General features: G+C 46.0%; 1 protein-coding gene across 2 annotated transcripts in view; it reads right to left on the reverse strand.

Moving 5' to 3' along the window:
* Positions 1-16,080, reverse strand: part of CDC42BPB (CDC42 binding protein kinase beta) — a 125,515-nt gene that overhangs the window by 12,943 nt on the left and 96,492 nt on the right. For both annotated transcript variants that reach the window (XM_088464293.1, XM_088464292.1), the window contains 7 exons: positions 11,575-11,680; positions 11,163-11,299; positions 9,648-9,787; positions 8,911-8,992; positions 3,286-3,505; positions 2,982-3,044; positions 1,853-2,449 (listed from right to left, as the gene is read on the reverse strand). In XM_088464293.1, coding sequence (XP_088320419.1) covers positions 1,853-2,449; positions 2,982-3,044; positions 3,286-3,505; positions 8,911-8,992; positions 9,648-9,787; positions 11,163-11,299; positions 11,575-11,680 — 1,345 coding nt within the window. The remainder of the gene's footprint in view (positions 1-1,852; positions 2,450-2,981; positions 3,045-3,285; positions 3,506-8,910; positions 8,993-9,647; positions 9,788-11,162; positions 11,300-11,574; positions 11,681-16,080) is intronic.

The following is a 16,080-nucleotide window of genomic DNA, read 5'->3' on the forward strand; positions in this document are numbered from 1 at the left end:
TCCCCTTTTATTTAAAACACATTTCTCAGGATACCCTGCAGGGGACTTGAACACCCAACCTCATGTACCACAGCCAGACATTTAATACAAGCTATTTGCTCTTGTATTGCAGGCCTAGTAATTCTACCTATATGACGCTAGTTGTAATTGTTAGTTTAAACCATTGCAATTAAGGAGACACATGTAGTGTGAACTTACACAAAACATATCTGTTTAGCTGCAATAGTTTAAATTTACAATTAGTTTCATATAGTTAGAATTAGCAGGATTCCTATTCAGGGCTAAATAGGTCCATGTGTTCAGTGTTTGACTGTGCTATATGAGTTTTGGAGTTTAAGTCCTGTGTGTGGTATGATCAGCAATGTCTGTTTTAAATACAGGGGACTGTAACAGAGGATGTACCCATCTCCCAATAAGAAATAACCTGCCTGCCCCCACCTCCCCGACACATCAGTAGAAAACATGAAAAGAAAAACAAAACTTGCAATGGTGAGTAAACATTGGATCCTCACCATTGCACGGTTTGCCTTCGTAGTGACAAAATTGGCCCCTTAATGGTGCATACACACAGTCAGATATGTCAGATGAATGATTTGACCAACAATTTGACCAATTAAACTATTTTTGCCTGTATTATGGCGCATACACACGGTCAGATTTTTCTACAGATCTGAACGATACCGATTTAAAAAATCGTTCAATTGTTCATATCTGAAGGAAAATCTGACATATCTGACATGTTTGAACGATGCGCGTTCCCGATGTCCAGGTAACGATATCCGACATCTGATGCGTTTGCAGTCAGTTTTGGCCGATTTCAGTCATTTTAATGCAGTCAAAAATCGCTTAATCGCTCAAATTGTTCATCTGACCGTGTGTATGCTCCATTAACATGAATTAAATCTGACTGCAAACACATCAGATGTCAGACATCATTATCTGACATGCGGGAACGCGCTTTGTTCATCGTTGCAGTCACACATGTCCGAGTGAATGAGTGAACGATTTTTAAAATCGTTATCATTCAGATCTGACAGAAAATCTGACAGTGTACGCGCACCATTAGGGTTTTTTTGTTGGGGTAATCAGAAATCACCTTTGTGTACGCCGATATATTTTTTACGATCTAGAACCTAAAGCAATAATGGAAGACACTCCTAATACGGGGAAACATCAACATCTGCTTTGGCTGGCATATTGCAAGAGCTGATTGGTTGCTGCACCATCATACTGATTTCTCCCTGGCAATAATTAATTAGTGAAAGAAGCTGCCTACAAGGGGGGGGGGGGGGGGGGGGGGTGAGTCTCAAATCCATTGCATTGAAAAGCGGTAAATGTAATTAAAACTGTAAATTCGTGATTAAATAAAAATGCTAATTTAGACACTAGTCATAATCAATCACTAGAATGAAGCATGGCAATGCAGTTTTCTTTTAACAGGAGCAAATCATTCCTTGCCAAAGATAAAAAGCAGGGGAACCTTTTTTCTGCCGAGGACCATTCTGATATATATAACATTATTTGAGGTCCCAGTGCAGGCCACGCCCCCTCTGTGTGATGTCACACGGGGGCAGATATCACAATCGCCAGTGATTACAGCAATGCCCGGAGCATCCTCAGCATGCTCCGGGGAGCTGTAAGGGCAGCGGTGTGACCGTCTGAAGCAGCCTAAGGACGCTCCAGGTGGCGCTGCTGCATAGATTCTGGCTGCAGGGTGCCATTCTAGGTACCCTACTAGCCAGATGAGGCTAGCAGAAAATAGCTCCAAGGGCCAGACAAAATGATTCCGCGGGCCTTATACGGCATGAGGTTCCCCATCCCTGGTCTAAAGCATTAAAAGGGCTATACATACTGCAGGATACAGGGGTGGCTGGCCACATAAGCTCCTGCAAGCGCATCCTTCGACCTTGCAAATCCACGTACACTCCCATCTGGCTGAAGCAAAGCAGATATTCGTCACTACCGACATCCACCGCGCACAGCGCGTCAACAGGCTGCTGAGACAGGAAGGCCAGGGAGGGGTCATTGGGATTCACAAGATTTATTGCCTGTCCGTCTCCGTGGATGTTTAACAAGGAGAACCCGGACTGGTAGCCAACGCAGAGCCTGTCCTTGAACACGGCCATCCACTGCACGTTTCCTGGGGCCAGGACCTCGTTAAACTTTTTATGGAATGGTTTAGTTCTCTGGATTTCATAGCACAGGATCTGACGCTTGACTGCCACAAATAAACACGACGAGGGCGATTTCTTCAGCATCCCCGTCGTGATGAACTGACAGCCCTTGGACTCTGTGAGCTTGATGTCGAAGCTTCCCTCCGAGCCATCTAGAGAGGTCCAGGGGAAAAGGTGGACGTGATGGTTACGGCCGCACAGTATGACCACGATCTTCTCCTTCGGGGCCAGTTCGATCTGATAAACTTTCTTACAGTCTGCTGCCCGAACGATCACTGCAAGGACCAAAACACCACATCAGTAGGGTGAACTAGGCACCGTAGGTTACATATTAAAGCAGGAACACCACCATCCCTCCCTTTCATCGTGTAGACACATTTATTTCTGCTGTTGCATACAAGAGTCTCCCTTTGGGCCTATGCATGGACAGATAGTTTTTCTTGGCTACTTTCCCCCCCCCCCCCCCAAGCAGAAACCGAATACAGATAAGTCTTAATTAACAAGATATTAAGTTGACCACAGTTGTAATTGGTAACGAGTCTGATCCTTTGGTGTCTTAGATTGCCAAGGGTGAAGCAAGGGTAGTCGAGATCGAACTCCTCAATCTACTGCTGACCTACATAGCGAAATCTTTAACTAGCCTCTGTTGAGCATAGAAATACAGAGGCCAATCCCTTTACAACTGTCTTGTGATACCTCTATTACAGCCATAAATACCGGTAACATTAAGGCAGTTAAACTTCCAATATTTCTTTACTACAACATAAAAAAAGAAAAAAAAACTAAAAAAAAAAAAAAAAAACTTACCGTCTCTAGTCACCTCTATTACATACAGCCCATCTTCTGTCCCAACAGCTATGCGGTCTCGATCTAGAGGGAATGTAAAACCAATTTATGCTGATGATAGTAGGATACATTACAGTGTTGGTGCACATGTGGAAGGAATAACGATTCCACCCGCCTTTTGGTTTTAACTAAAGTCCAACATCGACCAGGATAGGCTATTAACGGTCCGGGCAAAAGTCCCAACTATCCAGCTTCGTTCAACAAGTGGTTAATCTGAAACCACATTATCGGGTTGTAACAAAAGGCTACCCACAGTCGCTCATACCTATTACAGCTGCGGCCACGATGGTTTTTATAAGGGGCAGAGTGCTGTCGTATGCTTCCTGTGGGCAGTGTACCACCTTGTTTCTCAGATTGTTCTTCTGCAAGATGGCCTGCAGGCCTTCCAGGATCCCGACCCACTTCCTCTTCTCAGTCTCGCTCTCAGTCAGGATGAGCAGGGAAGTTGTGGTTTTGGAAGGAGCACCTAGAAAAGAAGCTGTCACCTGCACAGCCGAGACGCTAAGTATTATAAGGATGTAGCATCCAAAAATCACTCTTGCAGAAAACGCATCTCCCATCCCACTAAAAACTGACATAGCTGGCAAAACTCCTCCAGTGCTGCAACCTAAGTCCAAGACCTTAACATTTGCCTGGCCAGCGCTATCATGCAAATACCATATAAGATTAGAGCAGGGGTGGCCAACCCAAGGCATTCAAGCCACATGAGGCTCTTTTGCGCTTCTAATGTGGCTCCCGGCCTCGGCAGACCCCCATTAGTACTGAGAATGCTGGTCTCTAAAGCCATCAGAGACTAAAGAAGCCTCTGATCGCTTCAGAGGCCAGCGGGCCCAGTAATCCAGTGCTAAGGTGACGTCAGGACGTCACCTGTGATGTGAGGAGGCCGCTCGTCTGCTGGATCCAGTTAGATTCAGCAAGTGGCGGAAGCAGCAGTGACGGCGAAACTCGGGAGCCCTGACGGTGCCAGCATGAAGACAAGTTTCTTCATAGGGGTGTGAGCGGAGAGGGGGAGCTAGTGGTGGGGGCACTTTCTTAGAGGGCACGAGCATGACTACAGGGATATTGCAGGAGGGGCACAGCTAGAGTGGGCTTTGTTTAATGGGCACAGCTGCAAGAGACAATGCAGAAGGGGCACAACTGCTGGAGGCACTGCTTAATGGGCACAGCAACAGGGGGCATTGCAGAAGGGCCACAACTACCAGAGGCCATTGCATAATGGGCACAGCTACAGGGGGCATTGCATAAGGGCCACAACTAATGGGGACACTGCTTAATGGGGCAAGCTACAGAGGGCATTGCATAATGGGCAAAGCTACAGGGAGCATTGCTTAAGGGCCACAACTACTGGGGGCATTGCTTAATGGGCACAGATACAGGGGGCATTGCTTAATGGGCACAGATACAGGGGTCATTGCATAAGGGCCACAACTACAGGGGCATTACATAATGGCCACAACTACTGGAGGCATTGCTTAATGGGTAAAACTACAGGGGGCACTGCAGAAAGGGCATAGCTACAGGGGCATTGCATAATGGGCACAGCTACAGGGGCATTACATAATGGGCACAGCTACAGAGGGTATTACATAATGGCCACAACTACTGGGGGGCATTGCTTAATGGGCACAACTACAGGGGGGCATTGCATAATGGGCACAACTACAGGGGGGCATTGCATAATGGGCACAGCTGCAGAGGGCATTGCATAAGGGCAACAACTAATGTGGACATTTCTTAATGGGCACAGCTACAGGGGCATTGCATTAAGGCCATAACTATAGGAGGGCACTGCATATGGGGCACAACATAATGGGCACAGGCATTCTTAATGTATGTTATGAGGATGTGGCGTGTTTCTGTGTATGTTATGTGGATCTGGCGTGTTTCTGTGTATGTTATGTGGATCTGGCGTGTTTCTGTGTATGTTATGTGGATGTGGCTTGTTTCTGTGTATGTCATGTGGGTGTGGCTTGTTTCTGTGCATGTCATGTGGACGTGGCTTGTTTCTGTGTATGTCATGTGGATCTGGCTTGTTTCTGTGTATGTCATGTGGATCTGGCTTGTTTCTGTGTATGTCATGTGGACGTGGCTTGTTTCTGTGTATGTCATGTGGACGTGGCTTGTTTCTGTGTATGTCATGTGGACGTGGCTTGTTTCTGTGTATGTCATGTGGACGTGGCTTGTTTCTGTGTATGTCATGTGGACGTGGCTTGTTTCTGTGTATGTCATGTGGACGTGGCTTGTTTCTGTGTATGTCATGTGGACGTGGCTTGTTTCTGTGTATGTCATGTGGACGTGGCTTGTTTCTGTGTATGTCATGTGGACGTGGCTTGTTTCTGTGTATGTTATGTGGATGTGGCTTGTTTCTGTGTATGTTATGTGGATGTGGCTTGTTTCTGTGTATGTTATGTGGATGTGGCTTGTTTCTGTGTATGTCATGTGGATGTGGCTTGTTTCTGTGAATGTCATGTGGAACTGGCTTGTTTCTGTGTATGTCATGTGGATCTGGCTTGTTTCTGTGTATGTCATGTGGATCTGGCTTGTTTCTGTGTATGTCATGTGGATCTGGCTTGTTTCTGTGTATGTTATGTGAACGTGGCTTGTTTCTGTGTATGTTATGTGGATCTGGCTTGTTTCTGTGTATGTCATGTGGATCTGGCTTGTTTCTGTGTATGTCATGTGGATCTGGCTTGTTTCTGTGTATGTCATGTGGATCTGGCTTGTTTCTGTGTATGTTATGTGAACGTGGCTTGTTTCTGTGTATGTTATGTGGATGTGGTTTCTGTGTATGTTATGTGGATGTGGCTTGATTCTGTGTATGTCATGTGGATCTGGCTTGTTTCTGTGTATGTTATGTGGATCTGGCTTGTTTCTGTGTATGTTATGTGGATCTGGCTTGTTTCTGTGTATGTTATGTGGATGTGGCTTGTTTCTGTGTATGTTATGTGGATGTGGCTTGTTTCTGTGTATGTTATGTGGATGTGGCTTGTTTCTGTGTATGTTATGTGGATCTGGCTTGTTTCTGTGTATGTTATGTGGATCTGGCTTGTTTCTGTGTATGTTATGTGGATCTGGCTATGTCAATGTTCTCTATATTGCTCTGGCTTTTTCTTTCACTTCAACAGTGAAAAATGTATATTGGGAAGATTATGTAAAATGTATATTTTTAATGTCCTGGGCTCTCCCCTAGTGTGACTAAAAACGGGGGTGAGACAAGGTCATGCTCCTGCAAATGTCATACCAAAGGCGTGTGCACAAAAATGGGGCGTGACCTTGTGACAGCTAGGCCACACCCCATTTTTGCCCGCGTGCATGCTATCGGCTTTCGCTTGACTACATATATTTTTTGGTTCTTTGCCTCCGACTGGTTGGCCACCCCTGGATTAGAGCATCACAGCGGTGTTCATTAATGAAGGTGGCAAACTACCAACTGCATCAGAATTTTAAGGACTGTGTGTGATGTATAATGGTGACAGCATGTGATTGGTTAGCAGAGGCTTTTTTTTTCCAATCATTGCCTAAAGACCCTTTCATGCCACTCCCCGAACAAGGTCATTCTGATACAGGTATTCTCTGTGGGCAGACAACCATTTTAATATGGCCGGCTGTAGCATAGTAGCAAAGGGATTATACACAAAAGCCATATACAGTATCACCAGACCCCTTCCCCCCCTGATTTTATAGACTTTGTTGTGACATAGTAATAGGAAGCAGCGGCAATCAATATAATCTTTCCAGATTGATGATACGGCAAAAATAGCTTTGGGATTTGTGTACAAGGGGCATTCAATTATCATCACCACTTGTTCTTAGGCAGGAGACTGTAGGGAGAGATGGATGTCCATGTCACTGCTTGCTTTTTAGAAACACAGAACACTGCAAGCATGCCCCATAAATAAGTGGATAGCCGAGTGGGTACTAGGGATAAATAGAACGTACCCTCCCGTCCCTATATGATCTGATTTAGTAGCGCGGAATACAGAGTTCATCTCTGTAATTACCCTTCTTATGCCCGATCATACTTAAAGGGACATTAAGGAAAAATAAAAAAAGCATTGAGAACTGACACTGTCCTTTAAATTAGGGCTAAGGAGCGTAGACCCAAACCTACGTGGCATATTGGGTTTCCACGAACGCACACACAGGTGTCTTCATACACTGTGGCTTTAGTCGCGTCAAATAGCCGACTCGACTGCGCAGAGCGGCTGTCGAGCTCACAACATAACGTGCGTCTTATTCGAATAAATATAACAACTTGTAGCAACAAAACTACTTTGTTACATTGCACTGATCAGTTTGGTGTATGACATTTTGTACACTTGTGTGCGGGTCTAAATCTGTTAAGTGCTGCGAAGCAGCAGCCGTGGCTTTTTCTCACGCCAAGTACCGCTGCGTCATCTGCGACTTTGTACGTGTTTAAATCTATTTCCTGTGCAGTTAAAGTCGCAGCCCAGCTTCTCTAGTACACTGCGAGCAGCAGCAGCTCCTACCTTCTTACCTGAGGGGGGGCTGTCGCTGCTGTTGATCTGGCTGAATCTGGCAGGCGCCGGGACCGACGCAAGCGTGGCGGTGCGCATATCACCAGCTTCTAAAGGACTCCATTGATTGCAGCCCCAAGAAGCTGTGTAGAGCTGCCTGAAAATGCAGAGCAGCGGCTTCCACTAGAAGCCGCTCTCTGCTAGCCGCAGCCCGGACTGGCAGTCCCAGGGGGAGAAGACACCTTCTCCTGGGGCTGGCTTTTCTTTGCGTGACTCGATGGCGCTTCCAAAGGGAAGCCACCACCAAGCCACAGTTTAGCCAGTGCAGTCACGGACCGCAACTGGCTCAATGATGTAGCGGATTTTACTGGGGGGGGCTGCAGCCCCTAGATATAATCTACAACTGTTTGCGAGTGGTGTTTTGTTGTGACGACAATGAGAAAGACTCTAAATTTAAAGAAAAGGACTGAACGTTACTCCTCTCGGAGCGTCTCAGTCGCACTGTATAGCAAATAGATGCTAGGTGTACAAGGACACATCTGTACCTCTCAGTAAATTAGAACTGGCAGTACTATGCATATAAAGCAACAGGTAAATCATACTTCTATCAGGACTCCATCATAAAAAGCACACCTCTCTTCAAGAGCTTTGATACTCCCACCCAGAGCCGTAACTAGACTTTTTGGTGCCCTGTGCCAGAAAGAGCATTGGTGCCCCCCTCATTTTTCAAAGGAACATAATGCACCCAAAAAAGGGCCATGGCTTCATGGGGAAGGGCCAGGGAAGAGATAGGGGAGGCCAGAAGATGTCGGGGATAAATAGGGACATAATATAGTGCACCTGAGAGAGGGCCATGGCCTCATGGGGAAGGGCCAGGGAAGAGATAGGGGAGGCCAGGAGATGCTGGGGATAAATAGGGACATAATATAATGCACCTGAGGGAGGGCCATGGCCTCATGGGGAAGGGCCAGGGAAGAGATAGGGGAGGCCAGGAGATGCTGGGGATAAATAGGGACATAATATAGTGCACCTGAGAGAGGGCCATGGCCTCATGGGGAAGGGCCAGGGAAGAGATAGGGGAGGCCAGGAGATGCTGGGGATAAATAGGGACATAATATAGTGCACCTGAGAGAGGGCCATGGCCTCATGGGGAAGGGCCAGGGAAGAGATAGGGGAGGCCAGGAGATGCTGGGGATGAAATAAGAGGAAGCTACAAGTGAGAATGATAATAAACAGAAATTTGACAGGCCCAAACATCACCCCCTGACCTGTGGTGCCCTGTGCGATGGCACCGGCCGCACTACCCTAGCTACGGCCCTGCCCCCACCCCATTTGATGTAATTACAGATTCAATGTTCTTTTCATGCTTGCCTCTAGTTCCAGATCAGAGACAAGTCCTACATTACACGTACCCGAAATATGCAGGGAATGTCCTTGCGGGTGGCGTGTATCACATCGGATGCCAGAACCGAGCTGACGGAAAACTCTTCATCTCTGAGTGAAACAAACAGTAGATTAATCACAACGTGGCGGGGACGATAGGCGAGAGAAGTCACTGGACTACTAAGTAGTGTATATACTGCAATGTATATAATTTTACATGCCAGTAAATATCAGACCTGATCATTGTTTAGACCATAAAAGCAGGGGGGGGGGGGGGGGGGGAGGGGCAATAAGCGGCCCTCCAACTGTTGAACTACAAATCCCAGCATGCCTTGCAGTGGTTTTAGCACGGCCAAATAGCAAAAAACTGTCAGGGCATGCTGGGATGTCTAGTTCTGCAACAGCAGGGGGGGGGGGGGGGGCACTTATTGCCCACCCTTACCCGAAAGGCTGACACAATGTTTAATCCTCCCAGAGGCAGTAGTGTTAAAAAACAAAAAAAAAACACATAAAACCCCCCAAAAGACAGGGACTACATTGTACAATATCATTGGTAATGAATGAATGTGCACCTATGTCCCGCACACAGCGGGGGCAGACACTACATCACAGTGGGTCAGTGGCTGTTAATGAGATTACAGGCTGTGTTCTATGCTGTGTACAGGGACCAGGTGCAATTTTACCGGCAGCTAAAGCTCTATATGGACAACAATCAGCGGCTATTGTAACAGGACAATAACCAGAACCAGCGGCGTCAAATACACACCTGAGATCCACAACCTGGCTGGCTACGACTCCAGGCTGGGTGGACTTCCCTTCCAGAACATCGTACAGAAAGAGCTTACAATCACACACCACGGCGTACGCCCTCTGCCACCCTTTCTTCACTCCTGTGGGTTTTGGAATCTGTTGAACGGTAACAGTTTAGTTTATATTTTTTGCCGATTTAAAATAAAGAAATAAAACATTTCTGCTCATTATAATTGAAGTAGGAGGCCCATGTCCCAGAATTTGTCTCCCAGGCAGATTTGTTTATATTCTTTGTCCGGAGACGTGACATCAGGTCTGCTGCTTGGATACACCACTGCGCAACGCAGGGATCGGGGCTTCTCTCTATACACAATTGCTGCACCCTACCCTGGAGTCTTTCCTGCTTGGTAACAAGAACGCCTCACCGGCAAACTGCAAGGTTGCCAAATCGGGTGCGTCTTACCGTGTCCTGGATTTTACAATCTAGTACTCTGGAAAGAACACAGATATCCCAGACTGGAAGACAAACTTGAGTGAAGTGAATCAAGTTATTTATGTCCAGTGTGATCGGCAAAACCAGAGCTGGTGGTCGCCAATCGTAAAATAATCCTTGTGACCACCACATAACTGACCCTAAGGGTGACCGGTAAGCACACTTTGCTTCATTTCATCATTTTTGTTGAATTTCTCAATAAGAAACTTTTGGCCTCGGGGTGACGTGAAGAAAATGCTGACGCTAAAGGGCGCCGTGACTCAAGAAAGATTGGGAACCGCGGCACTAGACAGTAACCGGCAGACTAATAGAGCCAACAGGCAATTAAACCAATTTCAAATTTCCTTATGTACCGACAGGTATGTGCAGCACGTTGGCGGAATGGTAAGCATCACTGCCTTACAGCACAGAGATTCATGGGCTCCAAATCCCAGTCACGGCCGATCTGTGTGGAGTTTGGATGTTCTTCCATTGTTTGCATGATTTTCCTCCTAGACTACAAACACATACTGATAAAAATCTGACACAATTAACCCTAATGTGTGTGTGCGGGCTTATTTGTACGGGAATTTATCCAGTTAGCGCCAATGGGACAGGGACTGTTATGACGGATTATCTCTGTACAACGCTGTGCACATTGGAGGTGCCATATATGCATGAATAATAAATAGGCATCTGCATTTATAATTTAAAGAGGAGCGACCTTGTCTTTTATTTCTGAAAAAAACCCCACAAAAACAAACCTGCAACATTACTCATATGGATAATTCCATGTAAAAAAAAATGTTATATTGTTATAGTATGGTGGAGCCAATGAAATACCGAGCAATAGTCATGATCATTTCATTATAGCCAACTTCTTTGGCGCTGACACCTAATCCTCTTATCTGTGCAGAACAAATAGCACTTGCGGTTTCAACTCTCTTTAATAAATCTGTAGTGAAATAAAATGTCTTGAGCAGAAGGATTTATATTTCGGTCTTACACAACCATTATAAAACACAAAAAAACAAAATGAACCACGTTTCCTCAACTTACCCTTACATAGCCCTTATAGGCTGTTCCAATACCACGCTGTACATCCACCCCGAGAGGTCTCTTAGACTGCTCAGCTGGAATGGGACACACTTGTGGCGAGCTGTCCTTGCACGCCACGTGACAGGCAAAGGGACACACTAGAAAGGACAAAGGAGAAATAAAGATCTGCATAACACAAAGTAACACACATATAGAAAGAAATTCGGGTTTGCATGGATGATGGGGTCTTCAGATTTTTATGATATTATACAGTGCTGGTGTCTCCGTGCTGTACCAGTTAATATATGCCACCTGTAAGCACTGTTTATTACAGCCACAAAAGAGCAAAACCGCTTAATAAATAAATAAATGCAAAAGAGGAATGATTTATAGTTTAATGTCGGATACTTCTAACCGCCATGGAGACACGAACCTTCGCAGGCGTAGCCTTGCCGTACTATTCCCACCATGAGTGACGTGCAGTGGGAGCACTGGGTGGGGCTGCTGAAAGACTTTATGGCAAGCTGGTGGGCCTTGGGCTGGAGGAAGAAGAGAAGATACATTTCTGTTAGATATAGGACATTTCCAGCAGTCATTTATTAAGAAATCATTGAGGGGAACTACGCAGAAGAGGGGAAATAAAGTGCATTGAGAAGTCCTCTTTCAGCTGCACTGGAAATCAGATAGGTTGCTATTGGTAACAGCTCCATTTTCCTGGGCCTCCGTTTTTGAAATTTGTTCTCCAGCATAATACATACTGTCCGGCAATAAGCTTCACCGATAGAGCTCTAGAATATGACACCTAGGGGTAACTTGGCTAAAGCTTCTAAAACAGAGAAGTGTAGTTGGTGCCCATATCAACCAATCAGATCCTGTCTATCATTTTCTAGAATGCAATAGAGAAATTATAGCTATAATCTGATTGGCTGCTATAGGCAACACCTCCACTGTTCATATTTCGAAGCATTAGTAAATCTACCTCCTAATCAACCCCAGATATAGAAATGTGTTCATCAAGAAAACTGCAAACAAAAAAGTAAGATGCAGGGTGCACACTGCAAGCACCAATACATAATTATATACTCTAATATATAGGTGTACAAGACCCTGGAGTGCTGCCTATTCGTCTATGGTAGAAGGTCTTTACATTTGGAGGGCACAAGGGCATATATGACAACACACACACACTAATAAAGGGAACCGACATATGCGTATGTTGCCCCCCCCCCACCCTGTTGCGAACCGCCGCGTCCAACAGCTCCATGAATATTACATTCCTGGGCACCATCTTGTAAGTGGATTAATCTACCAGAAAAAGCTGAGCTAAGAACACCACCCTGAAGCCCCCAGACTCGGGGGAATGGATAGGAGGGCATCCACAATGCCAGAAAAAGCCAAGTAAATACTGACAGGAACATGGATGGAGGAAGCGTGGAAAACAGTAGTGGGCTTGTGTCTGTGTGTGGCGCAGAATATAGTCTAGGAGAACATATGGTTTAAAATGGAATTAATTTAATATTAGACGTAATAAAATGAGAAATGAATAAAAATGCTTTAAGAGAAATATGGGTCTATAAAATCATATACTGAATCACCTTGGATACAAGATACATATTAGTCATTAACGGCAACCACATATTCATTCAAAACTGAACATACTATCAGTGGCAACAAGATTTATAGTCCAAGTCTATGGAGTGGTATTATTACCCGGCTGCACCTCATAGGGGTATAGATGGTGATCACCAGCAGTATAAAAGTATTATAAATCAGTGATCGGGGCCGGTTATACAGCAAGAGGAGGTATATCCCACATACACCTCACCATACACCGGACACCCGTCAAGACACCATAGGAGGTACGGAGGTAGGCGGAACGTGCACCTTAAACCTGTCCCCCAGACTATATTCATATCCAGAAGTGTTTACTTTTCAGAACTTATTTGCAAGCTGATTTATAATTTGATACTGCTGATCATCACCATCTATACCACTACGAGGTGCAGCTGTCTAATAATACCACTCCATAGACTTGGACTATAAATCTTGTTGCTACTGATTCTATCTTCAGTTTTGAATGAATACATTGTTGCCGTCATTGACTAAAATGTATCTGATATCCTAAGGGTGATTCAGTAGGACTCTATAGACCCAGATTCCCTTATGAATCCTTTTATCCTTGCCATATTTCTCCCAAAGCATTTTTATTCATTAATTTAATATTAAAAGTAATAAAATTATACATTTAGTTTTAAACCACACGTTCTCCTAGACTATATTCTCCATCACACAGACACAAGCCCGCTACTGAATGCTATTATCTATGGTGGAAAGGAGAGGCCACCGGCGTCTGCAACATAAAAGTCTATTCACACATTAACTTCCAGACTCTCACTAGTTATTACAACATAGCAGAGGGCTCCACAGTAACGCAGCACTACACCATCCACAAATACATACAGAATGGTGCAAAACCCCTGAAGGAAGAGGCTAAATCCTCAGGAAAGGCAGCCAACATTCACTGATGAAAGAACCAGCCGATACGTGTACTGACTGAGAAAGGATACGACCACAGAACTGTAATAACATCCCCTAGGAATGCCGGCTGAGCCCTGGTGCAGCACTGCGTGTGCTCCCTACCTGTCCACTAAACAGGTGAAGGTCAGCAAGCAGATGTGTGTACCCTGAGGAACAAATGGCCTCTAGCCGCTGGGAAACTACACATCCCAGCATGCCCTGCAACAGTTTCAGCATGCCCTAATAGCAAAATTGTGGCAGGGTATGCTGGGATAAGTAGTTCCACAGCAACTAGAAAAGCCGCATCTTGAAGACCCCTGGCACACAGACTCATAAGGCAGCGTTACAGTCGACAATCTGGTTATCCAGAATATTATTTTTTCTAATGGTGCCTTCATTTTCAAACTAGACAATGTGTGGTGTAACAATCTAGATCTACATAAGGGAGTTTAAAGTATGTACAAAAGAATAAAAAAAAGGTATCGCGCTGGACAGATAACTCACCAGTGTTAGCAACTGGTAAAATTGTGATCCCGCCCACATACCTGAGCGCCACATGTAAAGCAGACCGGGCAAGAACCAGCACTGCGTGGGACCAAGCATAAGTAAGCATCATATACGCCCGCCCTGTGCCACCATCAGTGATCTCCCTGTACCCTTTATGCCACAAGGGTAACTTGCAATTGTATTCCAGAAATATTGTGACTCAAGTTCCCTCAGAAGACCACAAGAGACGTGTTGCTTTACAGGAGGAATTCAGCTGTGCGAGGGCTTCATGCAATCACAGTATTTAGGAAAGGTCTGTCACAGGTCTATTAACAGTGTTTTATTGCTGGTTGTCAGGATAATGTGAGGAATATAGGTTGGGACAGAACCTGGCTATTAAAAATGATGATGGTTTTTTTTTTCTGGCCCACACTCACTTCATTAACAGTTAAATTTGCCCCATTACTATAAATATCCCTGTACGGCATATGTATGTGTGTGTATATATAATATGAGATATGGTAAGAACTTACCCTTGTTATCTCTATTTCTACAAAGTCCATAGGGTTCCACAGGATACCTTGGGGTATAGGCGATGGCGGCAGACATCCAGGCACCACAGAGTTAAATTTCCAGCCTCCCAGGATGCACTGGGGTCCCTCTCCTATACCCCGCCCCCGAGCCTCAAGCCACTCAGTTTCGTAACAAGCCATAGGCCGGAGCAGGAGCAAAAAAGAGAGAGAAGACAGTCTGGAACACACAAGAATCACATTCTCACCAGAAGGAGACGGAGAAACCAGTGACCAGATCAAAGCCCATCTGCAGTACAGGTGCAACAGGGCGGGAGTCCTGTGGAACCCTATGGACTTCGTAGAAATAGAGATAACAAGGGTAAGTTCTTACCATATCTCATTTTCTACTGCAGGGTCCATAGGGTATCCACAGGATACCTTGGGGATGTCCCAAAGCAGTATCCTTTAAGGGTGGGGACGCTCCTGTGCTGTAAGGAGAATCCGCCGGCGAAAGGAAGCATCCTGAGAGGCGAAGGTATCAAAAAACATAGCGGGTCATTCAGACCCACTTGCGAGCGGCAGTCCGCTCACAAGTGGGTCGATGTTCCCCACTGCGCATGCGCACGACGGGGGGAGCTCAGTGCGCGAGACCCGGTGAGCGAAGGACTTTCCATCGCTCCGGGTCTCGCACCAAAGGGGGCGTGCTGTCGATGTTGATTGACAGCACGCCCCCTTTGGTGGGCGTTCCGGGGGCGTGCCTGCCAGACGGAGGCGTTCCTATGGGAACGCCTACCGTCTGAAGCTGGCCCCACTGACATCACTAGTGATGTCAGTGGGAGTGATTTTGGCTCTGATAGAGCCAAAATCACTCCTGGCCTTGCGGTTGAGAAACCCGACCACAGGGTTTCTCTCGCAAGTCCGATGGTCGCGATGGTCAAGACCATCGCGACCATCTTGTTGGACACTCGTATATGCTGTGGGTGGTCACCCACAGCTATGAGCGTCCAGGAGGACGCTCCATTTTAATGGATGTGGGCCCTGATTCAGAGCGAGCGTTCTGGTCAGAGCGTCCAGCTCTGAATCAGGGCCATAATACCTTACAAAAATATGGACAGATGACCACGTGGCTGCCAATCACCGCTGAACCGCCACGTCGAGCTGCCCACGAAGGACCCACAGACCTAGTGGAAGAGCTTTAATAGAGGATGGAACAGGAAGACCTGTGAATCCATCCTGCCAAAGTTAGCGCAGTGGCAGGCCAACCCTTTGTATGGAAACCAGAAAGGACAAAACCGAGAGTCTGATTTCCTAAACGGACTGGTACGGTCAACTTAAATTCTTAGAGCCCGATCCACATCCAAAGAGGCCTCACCAGCAGAAAGGACTGGGGAAGTAAAGGCAGGTACTATAATTTCCTCATTGAT

This window comes from Taudactylus pleione, unplaced genomic scaffold, assembly GCF_031769625.1.
Source record: "Taudactylus pleione unplaced genomic scaffold, aTauple2 ptg001628l, whole genome shotgun sequence".
In the NCBI taxonomy this organism is placed as follows: domain Eukaryota; kingdom Metazoa; phylum Chordata; class Amphibia; order Anura; family Myobatrachidae; genus Taudactylus; species Taudactylus pleione.